Source organism: Oncorhynchus mykiss, chromosome 5 (assembly GCF_057628025.1).
Source record: "Oncorhynchus mykiss isolate SJ-2025 chromosome 5, ASM5762802v1, whole genome shotgun sequence".
NCBI classification, from domain to species: domain Eukaryota; kingdom Metazoa; phylum Chordata; class Actinopteri; order Salmoniformes; family Salmonidae; genus Oncorhynchus; species Oncorhynchus mykiss.
Window position 1 is genome coordinate 23,158,390 of NC_143026.1, and position 26,532 is coordinate 23,184,921.

A 26,532-nucleotide genomic window follows, 5' to 3' on the forward strand; every position below is an offset into this window, starting at 1 on the left:
AGTGCAGCATCAAAATGACCTGTGGCTGCAAGGAGTCAAGGTAAGTTGTTAGCTAGCATTAAACTAGCTAACTATAAAAAAAAACTATCAAATCTTCACATAATCACTAGTTAACTACACATGGTTGATGATATTACTAGGTTAACTAGCTTGTCCTGTGTTGCATATAATCAATGCGGTGCCTGTTAATTTACCATCGAATCACAGATTACATCAACTTCGCCAAACGGGTGATGATTTAACAAAAGCGCATTCGCGAAAAAAGCACAATCGTTGCACAAATGTACCCAACCATAAACATCAATGCCTTTCTTAAAATCAATACACAGAAGTATATATATATTTTTAAAACTGCATATTTAGTTCAAATAAATTAATGTTAGCAGGCAATATTAACTAGGGAAATTGTGTCACTTCTCTTGCGTTCAGTGTAAGCAGAGTCAGGGTATTTGCAACAGTTTGGCCGCCTGGCTCGTTGCGAACTGTGTGAAGACCATTTCTTCCTAACAAAGGCCATAATTAATTTGCCATCATTTTACATCATTATGACATAACATTGAAGGTTGCGCAACATAACAGCAATATTTAGACTAATGGATGCCACCCATTCGACAAAATATGGAACGGTTCCATATTTCACTGAAAGAATAAACGTTTTGTTTTCGAAATAATAGTTTATGGATTTGACCATATTAATAATGACCTAAGGATCGTATTTCTGTGTGTTTATTATAATTAAGTCTATGATTTGATATTTGATGGCGCAGTCTGACTGAGCGGTGGTAGGCAGCAGCAGGCTCGTAAGCATTTATTCAAACATTATTTTACTGCATTTGCCAGCAGCTCTTAGCAATGCATGAAGCACAGCTCTGTTTATGACTTATCAATTTATCAAGCCTATCAACTCCCGAGATTAGGCTGGCAATACTAAAGTGCCTATTAGAACATCCAATAGTCAAAGGTATATGAAATACAAATGGCATAGAGATAAACAGTCGACGCGTCATAATTCCTTTAATAACTGAAACCTAAAACTTCTTACCTGAGACTATTGAAAGCTCATGTTAAAAGGAACCACCAGCCTTCATATGTTCTCATGTTCGGTATTGGCGTTGAAAAATCATAATCGTTCGACCTCTAGAATCAACACAAACACTAATGAAACATGTCACTGTACCTGTTGCAGTGCTTGATGGGTCTGGTCATCCTTCATACCTTGGCGTTGCTGTATCTTCTGGTTGTGGTTGATGATACAGATCTCCTGGTTACAGATAAACAAGACACATTACAGGAGGATTGAAAGTATTGGTTTTATTTTTCTACATATTGTTGTTTTGGAGGTAGGCTTTCATGGCTTTGATTTGTTAGTAAGTCCAGAGCTAAGCGTGTGATTGGTGGATTATTACCTTTTTGGTTTTAAGGTAGGCCTTCTTGGCGGTGATGCGTCCCCTGCGTGCCTCTAGCTGTCTGGTCCTCTGCTGCAGCTGGCTGAGCTTGTCTCTGAGGGGGGGAAGAGAGGCCGAGGGGTCCTCTACCCTCCGCATGGCATCAGGACTCTCATACGCATCATAGTACACTACCTCGTCCTGCCGCTCTGGGGAGGGAAGGGCACAGAGAGGTACACTGTTAGATAACCTCACTAGTAGTGTTTCTACAGAGGCTCTGGAGCTCAGCAGTTAGAACAGGTCTAGTGGTTCATTAACAGTAACAGGTATAGATGTATAGTAGTCTGGGGAGGCTGGCGAGTTGGGCGTTGAGCAGCAGTTCCTAGTCTGAATGTTACTTAGAAGTAACAGGTATAGATGTATAGTAGTCTGGGGAGGCTGGTGAGTTGGGCGTTGAGCAGCAGTTCCTAGGCTGAATGTTACTTAGAAGTAACAGGTATAGATGTATAGTAGTCTGGGGAGGCTGGTGAGTTGGGCGTTGAGCAGCAGTTCCTAGGCTGAATGTTACTTAGAAGTAACAGGTATAGATGTATAGTATTACCAGTGATCTGTCTGCGGAGGCTGGTGAGTTGGGCGTTGAGCAGCAGTTCCTAGTCTGAATGTTACTTAGAAGTAACAGGTATAAAGTGCATAGTATTACCAGTGATCTGTCTGCGGAGGCTGGTAAGTTGGGCGTTGAGCAGCAGTTCCTCACAGCGCAGCACCTCAGCCTGGATGTCATAGAGCTGCAGCTGGAGCTCATAGTACAGCGCCTCCATCTGGTCCAACCGCTGCATGGCATCCTCTCCCTCCTGCAGGCTCTGCATCTGAGACAAACAGACATAGATGGTCAGAAACACAGACAGAGAGAGAGTCAGAGTATTGTGTTCATTACGGATGGACAACTTTGATGGGAGTGGGGGCCACAAGAAATCTGAACTCATCATGAAGGGCCGCAGTTTCTGGCGGGTCTGCGTACACACATGTGCATTTCGAAATTGCACCTTGGTTATTCTACTATTCTAACTGCAACAGTCATTTGAGATCCGACTGAGTTTTTGTTGTTTTATTGATCTGAGGGCCTTCAGAAGGGGGGCTGCCGCCACTTGCCCATCCCTGGTGTACCTGATGTGTGGTGAGATATCTGTTGTAAAATGGCTGCCGTGGCATCAGGTGATATACATTGGTGGTGGATGAGTCATGATTCCCCAAAACAATGTGCTTTGAGCATCTTGAAAAATGTATAGATTTATCAGTACTTCCCTTCTCAGGCCGTGTTTCCTCTGCTTCAGGCAGATCTCCTTGGCCCTCATCAATTGACTATTTATTACTATAATAACAGTAGTAGTATAGTAATAGTATTAGTTGTAGTACTGTAATATAGGAGTAATACCTCCTCTTTCAGGCCGTGTTTTCTCTGCTCCAGGCAGATCTCCTTGGCCCTCATCAACTGCAGCGTTTCCTTGGAGACGGCGTACTGCAGACGCTCCATGCGGTCCACAGCTGCAGCCCAAGTCGACTTGCCAAACTTCCTCTGGTCCACACGCATCCGCTCATACACCGCTGCAACACACACACACCAACATAACAATTACTGTAAAACTTCAATTAATAGCTTGGGCGTTTATTTGCTTAAACAGAACAGGCACGTGTGTGTTATCATTTGCACACCATGTCACATTTATTTTGTCTTAGTATGCCTCTATATATATTTTTTTTTACAAGATATGTCCTTGACAGAATACTTATTCTCCTCTGTGCATTTTAGTCAGTTCTTACTTTTACCACTAGAGGGCTATCTGCTGATTTCTAGGGGTCTGTACTGCCTAAATTGGAGACAAAAACAAATGATTTACATGTTTGGGAATAGTTATAGACTTTGTAGTCAGTGTGGAGCCAGTGGATAGTTGGGTTATGGTTAGTTTGGGGATTCTGGGAGAGCAGTTTAAAGCCTGGAGATTATGGTCTGACTGAGGGGCTGATCTGCCATCTGGATAATACATGGCTCTGGAGTTTGTCTGTACAGAGTTTGTGTGTTTCTCTGTGTGTTTCTCTATAGGAGAGTTCACACTGCACCTTAGCCCGGGGCTTAGGGAGATTTTAGCCTGGGGCTAAGGGAGATTTTAGCCCAGGGATAAGGGAGTGTTCACACTTGCACATTCTAAAGTGGGCTAGCACCAACCTTAGCCCAGAACTAGCTGGTCCTGCTCCGGAGCAGGGTTAGTACCAACTTTTCGGGGGGATTAGTCCCAGAAACACAGTGCCAAAATAGCAAGTGTGAAACTGTTTCAAGAATAACACCTAGAATGATCACTGTCCAATCACAAAAGCGACACTCAATATGCTTGTGAGGCCTGTAATGCGTTCTGAAGGTTATTTTGATAAGTCAATTCGTACTATTTAATCCTGAGGACAAAAAACAAAATACTTTAAATCAGTGCAAAAACAATGGTTGCTATGCCTAACAAAAATGGTTGCTATGCCTAACAAAAATGGTTGCTATGCAGGCTGGCTAAGGTCTTCTCACTTAGCCAACTAAAGCTACAAACTCTACAGCTGGGAGGGCAGCAAACGATCCATTTCCCTCTGTTTTCATAACTTTTCTATTGACATTTAATTGCATATATCCATGATAATAATATTGTTGCATGATTTCGCCTGGATCAGAAAAGTTGACATCTCGTTCATTCACTGCATTCTCTGTACAGGAGCAAGATAGAATTTCAAAATTGAAACATTGCTGTCTGCCTGACTGACATCGGATACAATGTTTATACAAAGCATCACTGTTGGAAATCAAATGCTAGAAGCAACAGGAAATATTGTGTTAATAAATTGCTTATAATATTGGTTGTGCATCCGAGATGTTGGTCGCATGTTTTGTTTGTCAGTTAGCTCAAGGCTTGGGTATACAAGTGTGAATCCTTAGCCAGGGCTAAAGCTTAGCCCAGGGTTAACAAATATGTATGTGAACACAGGCTAAGCTATCCCAGGCCAGTCTAGCCTGGAGCTAAGATATCCTGGAGCTAAGAACAACGCCAGTGTGAAAAGGCCTTATGTGTGTATGTGTGTATGTGTGTATGTGTGTGTGTGTGTATGTGTGTATGTGTGTGTGTGTGTATGTGTGTATGTGTGTACCTTTCTGAGCCCTGGCGGTGGTCTCAAAGAACTTAACGGTAAGGTCCTGTATGGAGAGGACGGCAGCGTGAGCCTTCCTCGTCCACTCCTCATCCTCCCTCCTCAGCCCCTCCACACGACGAGGCCCCAGACGCTCCGTCTCCAAGGAGATCTGACCGAGGGGACACAGATCAATAGGGGTCATGCAAAGGTCAAATCAACATAAAACAATGACATATTTATAAATATATTATCCCAGAGGGAAATATGGTGTGCCGGTCCAGCAGGATAAAATAAAGGGATTGGATTAATAAATTTAAGTCAAACTCTCGCACATGGATACATTGAGAAATTCAGACCTTACAAATAGTGATTAATTGAGGATTTAAAGTACATGAATTCACCTGGCCTCATGTCATACCAGTCTTAAACAGCAGGTTGTGCTGTGGTGTAGCAGTCAGGGACATAGAGCTTCAAGACTGGACATGTGTTTACTGTACTACTAAACCCAGTGTCCTCCTTTGTTGTAACTTTTGATAACGGTAGGACGTTCTCTAAGGTTAAGACAACCTCATTTAATCAAACATACTGAGGCAACGACAATCGAGTGCTTAAGTGTTACTGACTTCTCAGGCTTAGTTCATTACTTGGAAGTGAGGTCTTTTACACTGTCTTTGTAGCTAGCTAACCAGCCCTGGATATGCCCTGGGTGAGTTAGTAAAACAGTTGATTATTGTTCTCTTCATTGTGTGTTTTAGAGAGCAGCTGGAACATATTGTAGTTAGAGTAGCTGATTTCCTAAGAACAGCCCCCACACAGCCCACTGTTTTGCTCCTGTCTGGACCAGCTTTGATTTCAATGTCCACGGATGTAGATTTTTGGTCCGGTCCAGAACAAATCTGAATCCATCATAGACGTCTATGTTTGGTTCAGATTTGGTCCGATCCGGACTGGCCTTGATTTGGCCCAAACATAGACATTTCATAAGTTTGGACAGCACAATACAGTAAAGAAAGTTGAGTATAGCACAGTACCTTAGAGTATAGTACAGTATAATGTACTGTATTGTACCCTATTTTACTCTAATGTACTCTACTGAATTAAACTGTACTCTACTGAATTAAACGGTCCTGCTGCTCATTGACTACAGCTCAGCGTTCAACACCATAGTGCCCACAAAGCTCATCACTAAGCTAAGGACCCTGGGACTAAACATCTCCCTCTGCAACTTGATCCTAGACTTCCTGACGGGCCACCCCCAGGTGGTGAGGGTAGGAATCAAAAAGTCTGCCATGCTGATCCTCAACACCAGTTCCCCTCAGGGGTGCGTGCTTAGTCCCTCCTGTACTCCCTGTTCACCCACGACTGTGTGGCCAAGCACGACTCCAACACCATCATTTAGTTTGCTGACGACACAACAGTGGTAGGCCTGATCACCGACAACGATGAGACAGCCTATAGGGAGGAGGACAGAGACCTGGCTATGTGGTGCCAGGACAACAACCTCTCCCTCAATGCGAGCAAGACAAAGGAGCCCACTTTACTGCATTACTAAAGTGCCTATAAGAACATCCATTAGTCAAAGGTTAATGAAATACAAATGGTATAGAGGGAAATAGTCCTATAATTCCTATAATAACTACAACCTAAAACTTCTTACCTGGGAATATTGAAGACTCATGTTAAAAGGAACCACCAGCTTTCATATGTTCTCATGTTCTGAGCAAGGAACTCAAAAGTTAGCTTTCTTACATAGCACACATTGCACTTTTACTTTCTTCTCCTTCTCTCTTTGCATTATTTAAACCAAATTGAACATGTTTCATTATTTACTTGAGGCTAAATTGATTTTATTTATGTATTATATTAAGTTAAAATAAGTGTTCATTCAGTATTGTTGTAATTGTCATTATTACAAATAAATAAATCAAATCGGCCGATTAATCGGTATCGGCTTTTTTGGTCCTCCAATAATCGGTATCGGCGTTGAAAAATCATAATCGGTCGACCTCTAATTTAAACATTCACAGTGTAGGTTGGAAAAAGTATGTGAACCCCTAGGCTAATGACTTCTCCAAAAGCTAATTGGAGTCAGGAGTCAGCTAACATGGAGTCCAATCAATGAGACGAGATTAGAGATGTTGGTTACAGCTGCGTAGCCCTATAAAAAACACTCACAAAAGGTGAGTTTGCTATTCACGAGAAGCATTGCCTGATGTGAACCATGCCTCAAACAAAAGAGATCCCAGAAGACCTATGATTAAGAATTGTTGACTTGCATAAAGCTGGAAAGGGTTACAAAAGTATTTCTAAAAGCTGTGATGTTCATCAGTCCACGGTAAGACAAAATGTCTATAAATAGAGAAAGTTCAGCACTGTTGCTACTCTCCCTAGGAGTGGCCATCCTGCAAAGATGACTGCAAGAGCACAGTGCAGAATGCTCAATGAGGTTAACTTCTTGCGACGAGCAAACCCGTATCCGGGAGCGTAATCATAGCCTCAGGTGCATTAGCATAACGCAACGGACATAAATACCCCTAGAAACTTTTCCTATTCATGAAAATCGCATATGAAATGAAATAAATATATTCAAACACAAGCTTAGCCTTTTGTTAACAACACTGTCATCTCAGATTTTCAAAATATGCGTACAGCCAACGCTAGACAAGCATTTGTGTAAGTTTATCATGGCATAATGCTAACATTTTCACAAAAATAAGAAAAGCAACCAAATTAAATCATTTACCTTTGAAGAACTTCGGATGCTTTCACTCAGGAGACTCCCAGTTAGATAGCAAATGTTCCTTTTTTCCAAAAATATTATTTTTGTAGGCGAAAAAGCTCCCGTTTCTTCACCATGCTTGGCTGAGAAATCGACCGAAAAATGCTACAACTATAACGCCAAACTTTTTTCAAAATTAGCTACATAATATCGACAGAAACACGGCAAACGTTGTTTAGGATCCATCCAGGCAGTTGGTTTCTCATAAGAAGCGATTGGAAAAATGGCTACCTCAGTATTTTAAAATCAATCCTCCGGTTGTTTTTGTCATAAATGATCAATAGTATTTCAACCGGACAAAAGCTTCGTCAATAGGAAAGGAGAAACAAGAAAGGCACGTTCTCGATCAGGCGCATGGCTGATGAATGGAAATGTCCACTGGCCACTGATTGAAAGTGCTGTATCTCCCTCATTTTTCAGAGTAAAATAATGAAACCATACCTAAAGACATGCCACATGTAGAGGAAGCTATAGAGACCGTGAACTGGGTCCTAAGTCTCTGTATGGTGGATAGGCTTTCAATGGAAAAACAGCCTTTCAAAATAATAGTACTTCCTGGTTGGATTCTCCTCTGGTTTTTGCCTGCCATATCAGTTCTGTTATATTCACAGACATCATTTTAACAGTTTTGGAAACTTTAGAGTGTTTTCTATCAAAATCTAATAATTATGTGCATATCCTATCTTCTGGGCCAGAGTAGCAGGCAGTTTAATTTGGGCATGCTTTTCATCCAAAATTCCAAATGCTGCCCCCTACCCTAGTGAAGTTAACACTTTTTTTAGCTACTACATGATTCCATATATTATTTTATAGTTTTGATGTCTTCACTATTATTCTACAATGTAGAACATTTTTAAAAAATAAAGAAAAACCCTTGAATGAGAAGGTGTGTCCAAACCTTTGACTGGTACTGTATGTGCAGTTGAAATTCAGCCATAGAATCAATGACCAAAAAATACGTATTTTCAATTTCAAAATCAAATCAAATCAAATCAAATTTTATTTGTCACATACACATGGTTAGCAGATGTTAATGCGAGTGTAGCGAAATGCTTGTGCTTCTAGTTCCGACAATGCAGTAATAACCAACGAGTAATCTAGCTAACAATTCCAAAACTACTACCTTATACACACAAGTGTAAAGGGATAAAGAATATGTACATAAAGATATATGAATGAGTGATGGTACAGAGCGGCATAGGCAAGATGCAGTAGATGGTATCGAGTGCAGTATATACATATGAGATGAGTATGTAAACAAAGTGGCATAGTTTAAAGTGGCTAGTGATACATGTATTACATAAAGATGCAGTAGATGATAGAGTACAGTATATACGTATACATATGAGAAAAATAATGTAGGGTATGTAAACATTATATTAAGTGGCATTGTTTAAAGTGGCTAGTGATATATTTTACATCAATTCCCATCAATTCCCATTATTAAAGTGGCTAGTGATATATTTTACATCAATTCCCATCAATTCCCATTATTAAAGTGGCTAGTGATATATTTTACATCAATTCCCATCAATTCCCATTATTAAAGTGGCTGGAGTTGAGTCAGTGTGTTGGCAGCAGCCACTCAATGTTAGTGGTGGCTGTTTAACAGTCTGATGGCCATGTCAACATTATTAGTGGCATTATTTAAAGTGACTAGTGATACCTTTATTATATCCATTTTTTCAAGTGACCAGAGATTTGAGTTTGTATGTTGGCAGCAGCCTCTCGGTGTTAACAATGGCTGTTTAACAGTCTGATGCCTTGAGATAGAAGCTGTTTTTCAGTCTCTCGGTCCCAGCTTTGATTCACCTGTACTGACCTCGCCTTCTGGATGATAGCGGGGTGAACAGGCAGTGGCTCGGGTGGTTGTTGTCCTTGATGATCTTTATGGCCTTCCTGTGACATTGGGTGGTGTAGGTGTCCTGGAGGGCAGGTAGTTTGCCCCCAGTGATGCGTTGTGCAGACCTCACTACCCTCTGGAGAGCCTTACGGTTGTGGGCGGAGCAGTTGCCGTACCAGGCGGTGATACAGCCCGACAGGATGCTCTCGATTTTGCATCTGTAGAAGTTTGTGAGTGCTTTTGGTGACAAGCCAAATTTCTTCAGCCTCCTGAGGTTGAAGAGGCGCTGCTGCGCCTTCTTCACGATGCTGTCTGTGTGGGTGGACCAATTCAGTTTGTCTGTGATGTGTACGCCGAGGAACTTAAAACTTGCTACCCTCTCCACTACTGTTCCATCGATGTGGATACGGGGGTGTTCCCTCTGCTGTTTCCTGAAGTCCACAATCAACTCCTTAGTTTTGTTGACGTTGAGTGTGAGGTTATTTTCCTGACACCACACTCCAAGGGCCCTCACCTCCTCCCTGTAGGCCGTCTCGTCGTTGTTGGTAATCAAGCCTACCACTGTTGTGTCGTCCGCAAACTTGATGATTGAGTTGGAGGCGTGCGTGGCCACGCAGTCGTGGGTGAACAGGGAGTACAGGAGAGGGCTCAGAACGCACCCTTGTGGGGCCCCAGTGTTGAGGATCAGCGGGGTGGAGATGTTGTTACCTACCCTCACCACCTGGGGGCGGCTCGTCAGGAAGTCCAGTACCCAGTTGCACAGGGCGGGGTCGAGACCCAGGGTCTTGAGCTTGATGACGAGTTTGGAGGGTACTATGGTGTTAAATGCTGAGCTGTAGTCGATGAACAGCATTCTCACATAGGTATTCCTCTTGTCCAGATGGGTTAGGGCAGTGTGCAGTGCGGTTGAGATTGCATCGTCTGTGGACCTATTTGGGCGGTAAGCAAATTGGAGTGGGTCTAGGGTGTCAGGTAGGGTGGAGGTGATATGGTCCTTGACTAGTCTCTCAAAGCACTTCATGATGACGGAAGTGAGTGGTACGGGGCGGTAGTCGTTTAGCTCAGTTACCTTAGCTTTCTTGGGAACAGGAACAATGGTGGCCCTCTTGAAGCATGTGGGAACAGCAGACTGGGAACAGCAGACTGGGTTAACACGTTTAAATGTTTTCGGCTGCAGTGAAGGAGAGTCCGCATGTTTTTGTTGCGGGCCGTGTCAGTGGCACTGTATTGTCCTCAAAGCGGGCAAAAAAGTTATTTAGTCTGCCTGGGAGCAAGGCATCCTGGTCCGTGACTGGGCTGGTTTTCTTTTTGTAATCCGTGATTGACTGTAGACCCTGCCACATACAGTGCCTTGCGAAAGTATTCGGCCCCCTTGAACTTTGCGACCTTTTGCCACATTTCAGGCTTCAAACATAAAGATATAAAACTGTATTTTTTTTGAGAAGAATCAACAACAAGTGGGACACAATCATGAAGTGGAACGACATTTATTGGATATTTCAAACTTTTTTAACAAATCAAAAACTGAAAAATTGGGCGTGCAAAATTATTCAGCCCCTTTACTTTCAGTGCAGCAAACTCTCTCCAGAAGTTCAGTGAGGATCTCTGAATGATCCAATGTTGACCTAAATGACTAATGATGATAAATACAATCCACCTGTGTGTAATCAAGTCTCCGTATAAATGCACCTGCACTGTGATAGTCTCAGAGGTCCGTTAAAAGCGCAGAGAGCATCATGAAGAACAAGGAACACACCAGGCAGGTCCGAGATACTGTTGTGAAGAAGTTTAAAGCAGGATTTGGATAAAAAAAGATTTCCCAAGCTTTAAACATCCCAAGGAGCACTGTGCAAGCGATAATATTGAAATGGAAGGAGTATCAGACCACTGCAAATCTACCAAGACCTGGCCGTCCCTCTAAACTTTCAGCTCATACATGGAGAAGACTGATCAGAGATGCAGCCAAGAGGCCCATGATCACTCTGGATGAACTGCAGAGATCTACAGCTGAGGTGGGAGACTCTGTCCATAGGACAACAATCAGTCGTATATTGCACAAATCTGGCCTTTATGGAAGAGTGGCAAGAAGAAAGACATTTCTTAAAGATATCCATAAAAAGTGTTGTTTAAAGTTTGCCACAAGCCACCTGGGAGACACACCAAACATGTGGAAGAAGGTGCTCTGGTCAGATGAAACCAAAATTGAACTTTTTGGCAACAATGCAAAACGTTATGTTTGGCTTAAAAGCAACACAGCTGAACACACCATCCCCACTGTCAAACATGGTGGTGGCAGCATCATGGTTTGGGCCTGCTTTTCTTCAGCAGGGACAGGGAAGATGGTTAAAATTGATGGGAAGATGGATGGAGCCAAATACAGGACCATTCTGGAAGAAAACCTGATGGAGTCTGCAAAAGACCTGAGACTGGGACGGAGATTTGTCTTCCAACAAGACAATGATCCAAAACATAAAGCAAAATCTACAATGGAATGGTTCAAAAATAAACATATCCAGGTGTTAGAATGGCCAAGTCAAAGTCCAGACCTGAATCCAATCAAGAATCTGTGGAAAGAACTGAAAACTGCTGTTCACAAATGCTCTCCATCCAACCTCACTGAGCTCGAGCTGTTTTGCAAGGAGGAATGGGAAAAAATGTCAGTCTCTCGATGTGCAAAACTGATAGAGACATACCCCAAGCGACTTACAGCTGTAATCGCAGCAAAAGGTGGCGCTACAAAGTATTAACTTAAGGGGGCTGAATAATTTTGCACGCCCAATTTTTCAGTTTTTGATTTGTTAAAAAAGTTTGAAATATCCAATAAATGTCGTTCCACTTCATGATTGTGTCCCACTTGTTGTTGATTCTTCACAAAAAAATACAGTTTTATAGCTTTATCTTTGAAGCCTGAAATGTGGCAAAGGGTCGCAAAGTTCAAGGGGGCCGAATACTTTCGCACGGCACTGTACACTCAATCATATGTTAATATCTCAATGTAAAACAGATGTGTCTGTATTGGCGCTCTCGCTCTCTCACACACACACACAGGCCACATGCATGCATGCACATAGGCAAGCACACACACAGTAATCAACAGCACGCCACACCTGACCTGAGTGGTTCACATCAGCCAACAAACTGTATGCTGAGTGTTTGTGACAGAGGGAGAGAAAGACTTAGATAGAGGGGGGAGAGTAGATAGATAGATAGAGAGAGAGAGAGTGTTTTATAGGGAGAAAAGGCAAGATAAGGGGAGAGTACTCAGTCAGTCCCACAAAATTAGACATGACCTTAGTGCTGGGGTATCCATTCTCCAATAGAGAGGGAATATTAGCCCTCTACAAAAACTATAACATTTAGACTTTGACTAACATCTGGGCCACACATCCTGCTGTGGAACTATGGAAACACCCTAACAATGGGGATGTCCATCTTAAAAGAAATAGGCCTACTGTAAACACTGGCTAGTCACTTCACTGCAGACTTTCCTTCCAAGGGCTATTGACCCCATGTAAAATACACAATTTCTACTATGCCATTGTTCTCCGTTTCCCTGATTTTGTTGTTGACTGTTGTCTGTGTGTGTATGCCTAGGTGGGTTAGGCATGGTTCTGGTTAAATAAGGTGTTCTTGGAGTGAAAGAGCTAAAGACATGAACAAATTAAGTTATCGGGAAATCTAGAATAGAAGTATGAGGATGGAATAATGAGATGCGAATAGAATAGTGGATATGATGTCAGAGAGTCTTTATGTTGTTTTCTGTCCAGTCTGCCACCTGGTCCAGTAAGCCCCTCCCCCTCTCAGCCGTCACTTCCTCGTTGCTGTGTCACTGTGGTGTGGACCATATGGTGTGGGTCTCATCTCAGACACGACACCCTATTTATCCATGACCTAATCCCACACCACTAAATTATACACACACACTGACACTACCTCCAGTAATAGAACTACACTACAATATACCTTCATTCTTCTGCCCATCTTTCCACACGTCCTCTACAGCCCACTATGTAATCTGCAGCTTCAGACAGCTGGTGTCAAAGTGAATGAGGCAGAAATAGCAGTCAGGTCTGTTTCCAGGGCCATAGGCTGAGATAACTACAGATAGACCACAAAGATAAACAACAGATAGACCAGTGTCACGGTGTCATGGTCCTTATCACAGATGCTTAAAACTGCCTTCTATCACTTTGGGAGTGGGGAACGTTAGCACACACACAGAGCACAGACACACAGAGTTTTATCATCCAGAATGTTAATGTTCTTCCTCCTACCTATGCTACATAGCCACCGGTCAATAGGTTACAGAAGCTACATGACTTATTAATGCATGCCTTCTGACCCTGGCTGTAACAGAATACCCACGCTGCATCACTCCAACACGCGATATGGCCTTCCCACAATGCACCATTCATCCTATACCTGCTCTCCTTTGTCCTCGACACTCATTCACATCATGCCTTCATTCATCAGATCCCTCATTCACTTGTTCCACTTGGCATGTTGGCAGGGGCTAGGGTTCAAGGATGGGCAATTCTAGTGCTGATAGACTGCAGTGTGTGCAGGCTTTTGTTCCAACCCAGTTCTAACACAGTAATTAAAATTGGCGATTTGAAAACCACGATAGGTTGATTACTTGAATTGTAGTTATTGCTGGGCTTGAACAAAAGCCTGCCTAACGATACCCATTATCAGTTCAGACCCGAGCCTAAAATTAACTTTTTGGGCCACCAGCCACTGTGGCAGGTAGATAAAAAAAATCAAAAAAATCTACCAGACACTCAGATTTTCTACCAGCCCAAATATTTTTGGGAACTACAATTACACCAACACAACAAAACAAAAAAATAGATGAATATGCTTTGTAATGTTTCTAGTAAGTAAATGTTTCTAATAAGACAAGTAAGAAGTAATAATTATATATCATTATATTTGGCTTGGCACCTAAAACCCTCACAAACTTTTACAGATGCACAATTGAGAGCATCCTGTCGGGCTGTATCACTGCCTGGTACGGCAACTACACCGCCCACAACTGCAGGGCTCTCCAGAGGGTGGAGCAGTCTGCCCAACGCATCACCAGGGGCAAACTACCTGCCCCCCAGGACACCTGCAGGACCCGATGTCACAAGTAGTCCAAAAAGATCATAAAGGACAACAACCATCCAAGCCACTGCCTTTACACCCCGCTATCATCCAGGAGGCAAGGTCAATACAAGTGCATCAAAGCTTAGACCGAGAGACTGAAAAACAGCTTCTATCTCAAGGCCATCAGACTGTTAAATAGCTATCACAAGCTGTGCTAGTGATAGACTTGAAATCACTGGCCACTTTAATAATGGAACACTAGTCATTTTAATGTTTACATATTTTGCATAACTCACCTCATATGTACAGTTGAAGTCAGAAGTTTACATACACCTTAGCCAAACAATTCCTGACATTTAATCCTAGTAAAAAGTACCTGTCTTAGGTCAGTTAGGATCACCGCTTTGTTTTAAGAATGTGACATGTCAGAATAATGGTAGAGAGAATGATTTATTTCAGCTTTTATTTCTTTCATCACATGCCCAGTGGGTCAGAAGTTTACATACACTCAATTAGTATTTGGTAGCACTGCCTTTAAAATGTTTAACTTGGGTCAAACGTTTCGGATAGCCTTCCACAAGCTTCCCACAATAAATTGGGTGAGTTTTGGCCCATTCCTCCTGACAGAGCTTGAGTAACTGAGTCAGGTTTGTCGGCCTCCTTGCTCGCACACGCCTTTTCAGTTCTGCCCACAAATGTTCTATAGGATTGAGGTCAGGGCTTTGTGATGGCCACTCCAATACCTTGACTTTGTTGTCCTTAAGCCATTTTGTCACAACTTTGGAAGTATGCTTGGGGTCAATGTCCATTTGGAAGACCCATTTGCGACCAAGCTTTAACTGATGTCTTGATATGTTGCTTCAATATATTCACAGAATTTCTCTTCCTCATGATGCCCTCTATTTTGTGAAGTGCACCAGTCCCTCGTGCAGCAAAGCACCCACACAATATTATGTGGCGATCCCGTGCTTCACGGTTGGGATGGTGTTCTTTGGCTTGCAAACCTCCCCCTTTTTCCTCCAAATATAATAGTGGTCATTTTGGCCAAACAGTTCTATTTTTGTTTCATCAGAGCAGAGCACAATTCTCCAAAAAGTACGATCTTTGTCCCCATGTGCAGTTGCAAACCGTAGTCAGGCTTTTTTTATGGCGGTTTGGAGCAGTGGCTTCTTCCTTGCTGAGCGGACTTTCAGGTTATATCGATATAGGACTCAATTTACTGTGGATATAGATATTTTTGTACCTGTTTCCTTAAGCATCTTCACAAGGTCCTTTGCTGTTGTTCTGGGATTGATTTGCACGTTTCACACCAAGGTACGTTTATCTCTAGGAGACAGAACGGGTCTCCTTCCTGAGCGGTTTGACGGCTCCGTGGTCCCATGGTGTTTATACTTGTCTACAGTTGTTTGTACATATGAACGAGGTACCTTCAGGCATTTGGAAATTTCTCCCAAGGATGAACCAAACTTGTGGAGGTCTACAATTGTTTTTCTGAGGTCTTGGTTGATTTCTTTGGATTTTTTCATGATGTCAAGCAAACAGGCACTGAGTTTAAATGTAGGCCTTGAAATACATCCACAGGTACACCTCCAATTGACTTAAATTATGTCAATTAGCCTATCAGAAGCATCTAAAGCCATGACATCATTTTTTGGAATTTTCCAAGCTTTTAAAGCTTTTAAAGGCACAGTGAACTTACTGTATGTAAACGTCTGACCCACTGGAATTGTGATACTGTGAATTATAAGTGAAATAATCTGTCTGTAAACAATTGTTGGACTTCAACTGTATGTTCAACTGTATGTACTGTATTCTACCCTATTCTACTGTGTTTTAGTCTATGCCACTGACATTTCTCGCCAAATATTTATACATTCTTAATTCCATTCCTTTACTTTAGACTTGTGTGTATTGTTGTGAAATTGTTAGATATTACTGCACTGTTGGAGCTAGAAACATTGGAGCACTGTTGGAGCTAGCATTTTGCTACAGACGCGATAAAATCTGCTAAACACGTGTATGTGACAACTAAAATGTCATTTGTTTAATTACATTTTTGTGACCTGAGTTCTTTTAACCAAATTATCACAGATGAGACAAATGTTCATCTGCCTCTTTAAGGGCTGGAGATTACTGTGGTAATGTGACTTGGGTCATGTTTGTGCCTGTGAGATTGAGAGTGACTAGTATCTGTGTTGTCTTCTCTTCCCTAGCAGTTGAAACTCAAACATTGTTTTGTTCACAAGCTAGGTTGTTTTACAATGTAAATAGCCAAGAAACACAAGAACAAAGTCTCACTTCAGTAGACTTTTGTTTCAAGTAAATTAGACCAACTTTTATGCCTGTGCGCAGGGCTTCTAAAAATGAATCTTCCACAACTCTTCACGCCAGGCAGTGTCGCAGCGCGATGTGGGATAGGCTATATAGGGTTCATAGGTCTTTGTTGTGTGATTAAGTTACCAGCTATGAAACAAAACATCAGAAATACTTTGAAAGCTGCTACTAGGGCATTTATTTTACTATAAATGTGGTCATACTTGACTATTTTTCTCACAAATGCGAGTGAAATGTTCGCACTGTGGAGCCCTGACCACCCATCAATGTGGCTGGGGAAATAGACATCTTAACCGCCAATGCCAAAATCTACCCTCATTTGGAGGGTGGCGGCTATTCATTTTAGGCCTTTGTTCAGACCATTGCAACTCCTCATCATAAGATAATGTGTCTGGTCAATTGTATTCATTCCCATCTGCAAAGCTTCAAACAGCTAAATATAACTCTTGGCCTTGTCATCCTCTTCCTTTCTAGAGGTGACAGGCTTTATTTACACCTTCGACTAGGACAATAGGCGTCAGCACAGACACTGTGTGTGTGTGTTCACCCTCCCAGAGAAGGTAAGAGGAGGCTGTGACCTTAGCAGGTAGGCTATATCTCTCCCTTGGGACATTGATAGCAGTCTATTGAGACTACCTAACCTACCCTCATCTCTACACATTACATTTCTCACCTCACATTACTTGCAACATTTACCAATTTGAACATCAAGCACAATGCAAAACACATGCAAATACCCTATCCTCCCCTCTTTGTCCTCTCCCACCTGTCTCTCCTCTCCCTCCCCCTGTTCTCTCTCTCTCTTCCTTCCTCTCAGTGATACACAGACTCCTCCTTTAATGAAACAGCCAGCTGTATACAGCAGGGCCGTTCTACTGACTCATCAGTCTGGGAGAAAACACAACATCCAACATCCTCCCAACCAAGAACTGACTGGCCCGTCTGGTATTGGGGTTCATTTGCATACAGCTTTGTTTCCAGCCGTTGGCTCGTTGGTTTCACCTGAGGGCAACAGGTGATTGGACTGAGGCTGAGTCAGCATTAAAGCATCAAATAGTCCTTCTGACTAACTATCCCAGACGGATCTACTTAGCTCATGATATAGCAGAGTTTAGGGATTTACTAATATTTTGTAATTGTCATCACAAATAAGGACTGGTGTGTGGAAACCTTAGACATTAACTAAGATGAACCAACAGTTCTGGGTTTCTATGGTGGATAGAATATACAGTACTGCAGCTCCTCCTATAAATCTAACATTTAACAATGGACTACCAGCAAGCCCACTAAGCACTTTCTCCTTTATTAGAGCCCAGTAGGCTGCAGGGTTTCCGGTAGGAAAATGTGGCGCTGGACATTTAACCGGCAACATTTTAAATTTACCGGACATTTTAGAAATGTACCGGACCCATATGCATGAAGTGCGTAACCTGATTAGGGCGTACACCCACAGCGCTCAGAATGACAGAAATCTATGGTAATTTATCTTAACAGAACAGGCATGTCAAGGATGCAACGATGTGCGGTCATTCTTACCCAATTCTGATGTGCATTTTGAACATGTTAAAATAACTGTCCACATGTACTTTTCCTCGGCCAAAATGAAAAGTAAGGAACAGCAAAATCACTTGCCTATGTCAATCTACTATATTAGAAAAGTTTAGGCTACCTAGTCTATTGGTCAGTTCTTTGAGAAAGACATGTCATATTCCAAACAGACAGTTGTGGGACAATAGATCCCAAATTCAAACAAGCAGTAGGCCTAGGATACAAAAACAAATATGTTAAAAAGCAACAGATCAGAACGTTTAGCTTAAAATGTTGATAAACTATTATTTCTTCACATTATAAGTGTAGCAATGCGCACAAGGCAGTAGACTATGCGGGAATGTGATTTCCATAATACAATTAGCAGGAAAACACAGTTGTCATAAAGGCACTGCACATGCCAACAGTTTCATGTGACAGAGATGAAAATATCCATTTAGAAAGTGAGAAAATCCTCTAGGCTACTTTGAAGCAAGGAAAGACATGCCTCATACTATGTATTATGAGCTCTGACTACAAATGCCTCATACTATGTATTATGAGCTCTGACTACAAATGCCTCATAATATGTATTATGAGCTCTGACTACAAATGCCTCATAATATGTATTATGAGCTCTGACTACAAATGCCTCATAATATGTATTATGAGCTCTGACTACAAATGCCTCATAATATGTATTATGAGCTGACTACAAACATTTATTTGAACAGTCACCCAACTAGGAATTCCAACTCGGGAACTCTTTCTAGAGCTCTGACTTTCCAACCTGAAGATCTCTGACGTCATGATTTCACATCGTATTTTTCAGAGTTCCAAGATGTCTTGAAAGCACCACAAGATGCTGCAGCAGCAGCTCTAGCAGCGTCGACAGATTTTCCACTTAAAGGCTCTGTATCTGTATGCTGTACGAGTGTGATAAAAAAGATGCATAACAAATATACTGTAAACGCGCCAATTTAATTACACTCAATTATGCAAATGAGCCAATAGACCGATAAGCATGACCAGTCAAATGTATTTCCATCGACTGGTATTTCCATCAATTAATTGATTGAGATTCACAATGAGATTTTTGCCAATTTAATTTATCAGCTGTTTCATTTTTTTACCGGACAAAGGCCGGCTACTACCGGCTAACGGAAACCCTGGTAGGCAGGCAGGATTACTGAGACATATCATTGCTCCAGGTTCTGGACATCTGGCAGGTGTACTAGAGGAGAGCAGATCAGTGGAGCTGCTTTGACCACGCTGGTAGGATTATCCAACGAGCCCAGATCCTTCCTGCATATCTCACAGGGTTACCCTACCCTAAACGCTGATTCAAGGTCAGTTCAGCGTTTCTCCTCCAAATGGTTGATGTTAGGATTTGGGGAGGGTAATCCTTCCCAAATGATCCTAGATCTGTACCTACCGGGAAGCAGGTTCTACCCGGATCTAATAATGCTGCATTGTATTCTGAAGGAACTCCCCTTACACATGGCCATGTATGTATGCATGTATGCACGTATGTGTGTGACCAGTGCAGCGCCACAGACAGCCATGCTGGGTGAAGAATGTGATGTGGCCAAAGACAAACAGGGGAAATCACCCCAACCTCCATGACTATAGGCTGAACCCTCACAAGAGATTAGTAAAATAACACACAATCCTCACTAACACAACACCCTCAGAGAGAGAGGGGAGAGGGTAAGGAAAGGAAGGAGAGAGACAGAAAGACAGAAAGAGGGGGAGAGAGGCAGAGAGTAAGGCGAGAGGGGAGTGGGAGAAAGAGACTAAACAGAATGATAAGCAGCTGAAGAGAAGAGAGGAGAGGTGTATGTGAGTGCTGAGCAGTATTCCAGCCTGGTTTGGTTTAGAGCCTGAGTACTGACCACAGCACTAATACTTCTACTGTTGGTTAAGCTGCTCTGGGCAGGAAGGCAGGCGGGCTCAGCTGATCTGATCCCCCCATCACACACACACACACCATCATATTGCGGGTAGAGGTTAGTGTTAACCACATACCTAGGATCAGCTTAGCCTTAACCATTACAGTGGAGTAGGACAACAACAAAACTAGGAGCAATTTCATCCCACCATCTCGTCAGTCCAGTTAGCCACAGAAGCTTACCCTAATGTCAGTAGATAGGACTTAAGAAATCATGTGTATTAGAGTGTATGCTGCTGTCTGTCAAAGAGCTTTTGGCCCACCCTTTAATGGTTCAAACAGCCGACCAATCATCATGTTACAAATGTTTAGTAAACTTTTAGAAATTATGTGTTTAATCAAATACAAAGTTATTTTACAGAAAACAAATTAACATTTAGCACGCTTATAGGGAAAGGCACTCAACGTGCTCGGCACTGACACAATTGACTGATGATTGGCTGAAATAAATTGATAGTAAGAAGATTGTGGGAGCTGTTTTGTTAGACTTTTGTCATTGATCATAACCTTTTGCTGAAAAAACGTAGGTGTTTTGGATTTGCATCCTCTGCCTTATTGTGGATTGAGAGTTACCTATCTAATAGAACACAGAGGATTTTCGTTCACGGAAGCCTCTCTCATGCAAATTCAGTTGAGTGTGGTGTACCGCAGGGCAGCCGGCTAGAGCCCTTATTGTTTTGTTTTTACAAATGACCTTTCACTGACCTTGAAAAAAGCCTGTATGTCTATGTATGCTGACAACTCAACAATATACACATTGGCAGCAAAGGTTTAAAAAAAATGACAGAGACAGTTAACATAGAGCTCCAGTCAGTTTTAGAATGGATAACTATCAATAGACTGGTGCTAAATATAATATAAAATAAAAGCATCATTTTTGGACAAATCATTAGCTCAATGCTATACCTTGTTTAGCTCTAGTATTGAATAATGTGGCTATTGAACAAGTTGAGGAGACTAAACGGCTGGGTGTAACCATAGATAGCAAGCTGTCATGGTCAAAACATAGTGGGGAGAGGTCTGTCCATGATAGGGCGTTGCTCTACCTTCTTGACATCTCAGTCGACAAGACAGGTCCTACAGGCCCGAGTTGTGTCGCACCTGGACTACTGCCCAACTGTGTGGTCATGTGCAGCAAAGAAGGAAATAAGTAAATTCCAGTTGGTCCAGAACAAAGCAGCACGTATCGCACTTATGTACTCGGAGGTAAAGTGTCAGTAACACACATGTCAGTCTCTCCTAGCTCAGAGTTGACTGCGTCACTATTGGTCTTTGATGTGTAGAAGGTCCCAAACTCTCTGTTCAAGCAGTTGGCACACAGTTCGGACACTCATCGGTACAACTTGAGACATGTAACCAGAGGCATCTTCACAGTCCCCAGAACAGAGGCTAGGAAAAGCACAGTATTAAATCGAGCCATGACTACATGGAACTCTCTGCCACCCCAGGTAACTCAAACTAGCAATAAAAACAGTACAAAAAAACCAGACAAAAGAACACTTTACTGCACAAAGGGGACTGTGAAGAGACACAGCCATTGTATACATCTTGTATTGTAATTTGCACTGTACTACAGTACCAGTCAAAAGTTTGGACATCTACTTTTCTTTATTTTTACTCATTTCTACATTGTAGTATAATAGTGAAGACATCAAAACTATGTAATAACACATATAGAATCATGTAGTAATCAAACAAGTGTTAAACAAATCAAAATATATTTTAGATTTTAGATTCTTCAAAGTAGCCACCCTTTGCCTTGAATCTAAAATCCAAACTTTTGACTGTTACTGTATATATACAGTGGGGAGAACAAGTATTTGATACACTGCCGATTTTGCAGGTTTTCCTACTTACAAAGCATGTAGAGGTCTGTAATTTTTATCATACGTACACTTCAACTGTGAGAGACGGAATCTAAAACAAAAATCCAGAAAATCACATTGTATGATTTTTAAGTAATTCATTTGCATTTTATTGCATGACATAAGTATTTGATCACCTACCAACCAGTAAGAATTCCAGCTCTCACAGACCTGTTAGTTTTTCTTTAAGAAGCCCTCCTGTTCTCCACTCGTTACCTGTATAAAAGACACCTGTCCATACACTCAATCAAACAGACTCCAACCTCTCCACAATGGCCAAGACCAGAGCTGTGTAAGGACATCAGGGATAAAATTGTAGACCTGCACAAGGCTGGGATGGGCTACAGGACAATAGGAAAGCAGCTTGGTGAGAAGGCAACAACTGTTGGCGCAATTATTAGAAAATGGAAGAAGTTCAAGATGACGGTCCGTCACCCTCGGTCTGGGGCTCCATGCAAGATCTCACCTCGTGGGGCATTAATGATCATGAGGAAGGTGAGGGATCAGCCCAGAACTACATGGCAGGACCTGGTCAATGACCTAAAGAGAGCTGGGACCACAGTCTCAAAGAAAACCATTAGTAACACACTACGCAGTCATGGATTAAAATCCTGCAGCGCACGCAAGGTCCCCCTGCTCAAGCCAGCGCATGTCCAGGCCCGTCTGAAGTTTGGGGATAGGACGATAGGACAAAGGGGATAGGACGACTGCACCGTATTGAGGGGAGGATGGATGGGGCCATGTATCGCGAGATCTTGGCCAACAACCTCCTTCCCTCAGTAAGAGCATTGAAGATGGGTCGTGGCTGGGTCTTCCAGCATGACCACGACCTGAAACACACAGCCAGGGCAACTAAGGAGTGGCTCCGTAAGAAGCATCTCAAGGTCCTGGAGTGGCCTAGCCAGTCTCCAGACCTGAACCCAATAGAAAATCTTTAGAGGGAGCTGAAAGTCCGTACTGCCCAGCAACAGCCCCGAAACCTGAAGGATCTGGAGAAGGTCTGTATGGAGGAGTGGGCCAAAATCCCTGCTGCAGTGTGTGTAAACCTGGTCAAGAACTACAGGAAACATATGATCTCTGTAATTGCAAACAAAGGTTTCTGTACCAAATATTAAGTTCTGCTTTTCTGATGTATCAAATACTTATGTCATGCAATAAAATGCTAATTGATTACTTAAAAATCATACAATGTGATTCTGAATTCTGGATTTTTATCTAAATAGTTTAACCTACTTTTTTGCAATAATCACTGCCCTTTTTGTTAAAATGTTTACCAGAACCATGCTCAATGCACATCCACTAATAATGACTAACTTCTGGTAGCAGGCAGTATATAACATTAACACAGGTCTCATAAACAATCTCTCAAGCACAAGCACACCTGCTAGTGAGTAGCCAACTAATCTTTATATTTAAAGTCTAGACAAGTTGGATCTATTTGCTTGCTAACAAGGTAGAACACTTGAACTGTTATGAATACATTCTCCTGTCTGACTCAAACTGTTTGAAAAACAGCCTGTTCACTATGTTTAGATGTTGAAATCAAGGATAATAATATGCTTATTTCTCAGAATGAGAACGAGTTGCCAATTCCTTATATAACTGCGTCTTTTTATGCTCATTGCACATTTCTAAAACCCAGACTAGACAGCTAGTATAACAGTTTGTGGCTAAAATGCTGCTAGCGGTACATGGTGCCACTCACAACAGAAACTGACCATTAATTATCCCCAATCATGTTCATTGATACTTCCGTTTTAGTAGAGTCTTCTCTGTTTTACATTTCTGCAGATGAGACATAAAAAGGTTATCATTAGGTTATCCTCTATTACAATAAAATATTGTCTCAATCTGTTTCGGTGTCCATATGACTGATTACATTGGCCCAAACCTCAAATGCAAATAGCAAGTTGAAACTGCTTGTTATCAGAGCAGACGGAGGGGCTTGGTGTCTGTGTGTGAAGGTGCACAGTGCACACAGCACAGAAGGAGCGAAAGAGACAAGCCAAAAAGACAAACTCATAAAATCGGGGAAAAAATAAAAAACCTTGATTCTTGTAATAGTCATTTGGAACATAAACATAAACATAAAATGTTTTATTTATTTTTTGCCTTTTTCAATCTTGTCTCATCACTGCAACTCCCCAACATGCTCGGAACATGTTTCAGAGGACTCATGACTCCACCTTCTCCTCTCCCGAGCATGTTGGGGAGTTGCAGTGATGAGACAAGATTGAAAAAGGCAAAAAATAAATAAAACATTTTATGTTTATGTTTATGTTCCAAATGACTATTACAAGAATCAAGGTTTTTATTTTTTCCCCGAGGACGCCTAACCGCGCTCCTTAACATCCGCCAGCTATACCCGGAAGCCAGCCGCACCAATGTGTCGGCGAAAACGCCATTCAACTGGCGACCGAGGTCAGCCCGCAAGCATCCGGACCCGCCACAAGGAGTCATTATAGCGAGATGAGCCAAGTAAAGCCCTCACCGGCCAAACCCTCCCCTAACCTTGACAACGTTGGGCCAATTGTGCGCAGTCCTATGGGACTCCCGGCCACAGCCAGTTGTGGCACAACCCGGGAATGAACCCAGGTCTGTAGTAATGCCTCTAGCACTGCAATGCAGTACCTTAGACCGCTGCGCCACTCGGGAGGCCCCATAAATTCAAATTAATTTGATATATCGCCCAGCCCTAGTGTGTGTCTGTTACCTTGATCTGCTGTCTGCGCAGCATGGCCAGCTCTCTCATGTCTCTGAAGGGCTGTAGCAGGTAGTGGTAGAGTTGTGTTGTAGCCTCCAGTAACTCTCCATAGGCCTCATCCTCCTCTGGATACACCTGCAGCAGCTCCACCATACTCTCCATGGCCCGGTGCCTCTCCAGCAGCTACACACCCACAAAGAAGATCATTAAACAATTCAGCAAAACATCAAAAATAAAAAGGAACCAAATGAAACATTTTAGCAGCCAGACTGGTTTAGGAGGATTAGAAGAAGAAACAGGAAAAGATGGGGCAAAGTTTGAAGAAGTTTATTCTGTGCCTCTGAATAAGGTGTTATAGGAAAGGCGCTAACAATGGTCAGGAATAGCTCATATTTCAGACTCTGTTGAAACTAGTTCCATTGCTGATTCACAGGAGTAACTGGCACAGCAGTGTGTGGTGGTCTCAGTCCCAGCACCAGCACAGACCATTTCATAATGGCTGTCTAAACAAAGAGCTCTTTCACCAGCTGCACAGAGAGAAAAAAAGTATTTACCAAAAGTTACAGTACTGGTAAAATGAGAAGGATTGAGCGTGTGTGCAGTGCACAAGCATACATGTGTGTGAGCATGTGTAAATGTTTATGTGTCTGTGGCCATTAAGGTTGAGAAATACTTGGGGAGACCTCTTCTACCATATGGTACTTAAATCGGTTTGCTCCGTTAATGACTAGATCATTCCAGACTGTGAATTTTTTTTCCTTTATTTATGATATTATCGTAACATTCTCATTCGATAATCTTAGTACAGCAGAAAAAATAAGGTTTCGTTCATTCATTTAGACTTCATTTTGAACAAACTGATACAGCCTAACTAATAAAACTGCAGAGTTGTGATCTGTAAAGTTCCAATAATGTATAGTCTTGCATTACACTATATATTGTCAATGTCATTTCACAATAGTCAATTTAATCACATATCGGAACAACTAGGGTTGAATATTTTCCCGGTATTTGACAAAATGTTCCATCCCGAGAATAAATCACTTTTCTCCCAAGTAACCAGGTATTTCCTGCCAAAACCGTAAGTGTCATTCAAAAGCATAATAAAGCATTGATTAAAGCTTTGACCGAAAATTCAAGAGTGATGCTACTTCAGCCTGATGAGCCATACATTACATACATTCCTTTCCTTCCAGTTCTCTGCTGCCAATGACTGGAACGAACTGCAAAAATCACTGAAGCTGGAGACTCATATCTCCCTCACTAGCTTTAAGCACCAGCTGTCAGAGCAGCTCATAGATCACTGCACCTGTACATAGCTCATCTGTAAATATCCCATCCAACTACCTCATCCCCATACTGTATTTATTTATTTATCTTGCTCCTTTGCACCCCAGTATCTCTACTTGCACATTCATCTTTGCTAATGTAATTACTTCGCTACCATGGCCTATTTATTGCCTTACCTCTCTTATCCTACCTCATTTGCACACACTGTATACAGTGCCTTGCGAAAGTATTCTGCCCCTTGAACTTTGCGACCTTTTGCCACATTTCAGGCTTCAAACATAAAGATATAAAACTGTATTTTTTTGTGAAGAATCAACAACAAGTGGGACACAATCATGAAGTGGAACGACATTTATTGGATATTTCAAACTTTTTTAACAAATCAAAAACTGAAAAATTGGGCGTGCAAAATTATTCAGCCCCTTTACTTTCAGTGCAGCAAACTCTCTCCAGAAGTTCAGTGAGGATCTCTGAATGATCCAATGTTGACCTAAATGACTAATGATGATAAATACAATCCACCTGTGTGTAATCAAGTCTCCGTATAAATGCACCTGCACTCTGATAGTTTCAGAGGTCCATTAAAAGCGCAGAGAGCATCATGAAG

General features: G+C 42.0%; 1 protein-coding gene across 1 annotated transcript in view; it reads right to left on the reverse strand.

Annotated features, from left to right (window-relative positions):
• Positions 1–26,532, reverse strand: part of jmy (junction mediating and regulatory protein, p53 cofactor) — a 61,847-nt gene that overhangs the window by 3,572 nt on the left and 31,743 nt on the right. Inside the window, exons 2-7 of the mRNA XM_090234202.1 lie at positions 24,645–24,818; positions 4,563–4,713; positions 2,818–2,987; positions 2,086–2,251; positions 1,407–1,594; positions 1,178–1,261 (exon numbers count right to left, since the gene is read on the reverse strand). Of these exons, the coding sequence (XP_090090328.1) occupies positions 1,178–1,261; positions 1,407–1,594; positions 2,086–2,251; positions 2,818–2,987; positions 4,563–4,713; positions 24,645–24,818 (933 nt within the window). The remainder of the gene's footprint in view (positions 1–1,177; positions 1,262–1,406; positions 1,595–2,085; positions 2,252–2,817; positions 2,988–4,562; positions 4,714–24,644; positions 24,819–26,532) is intronic.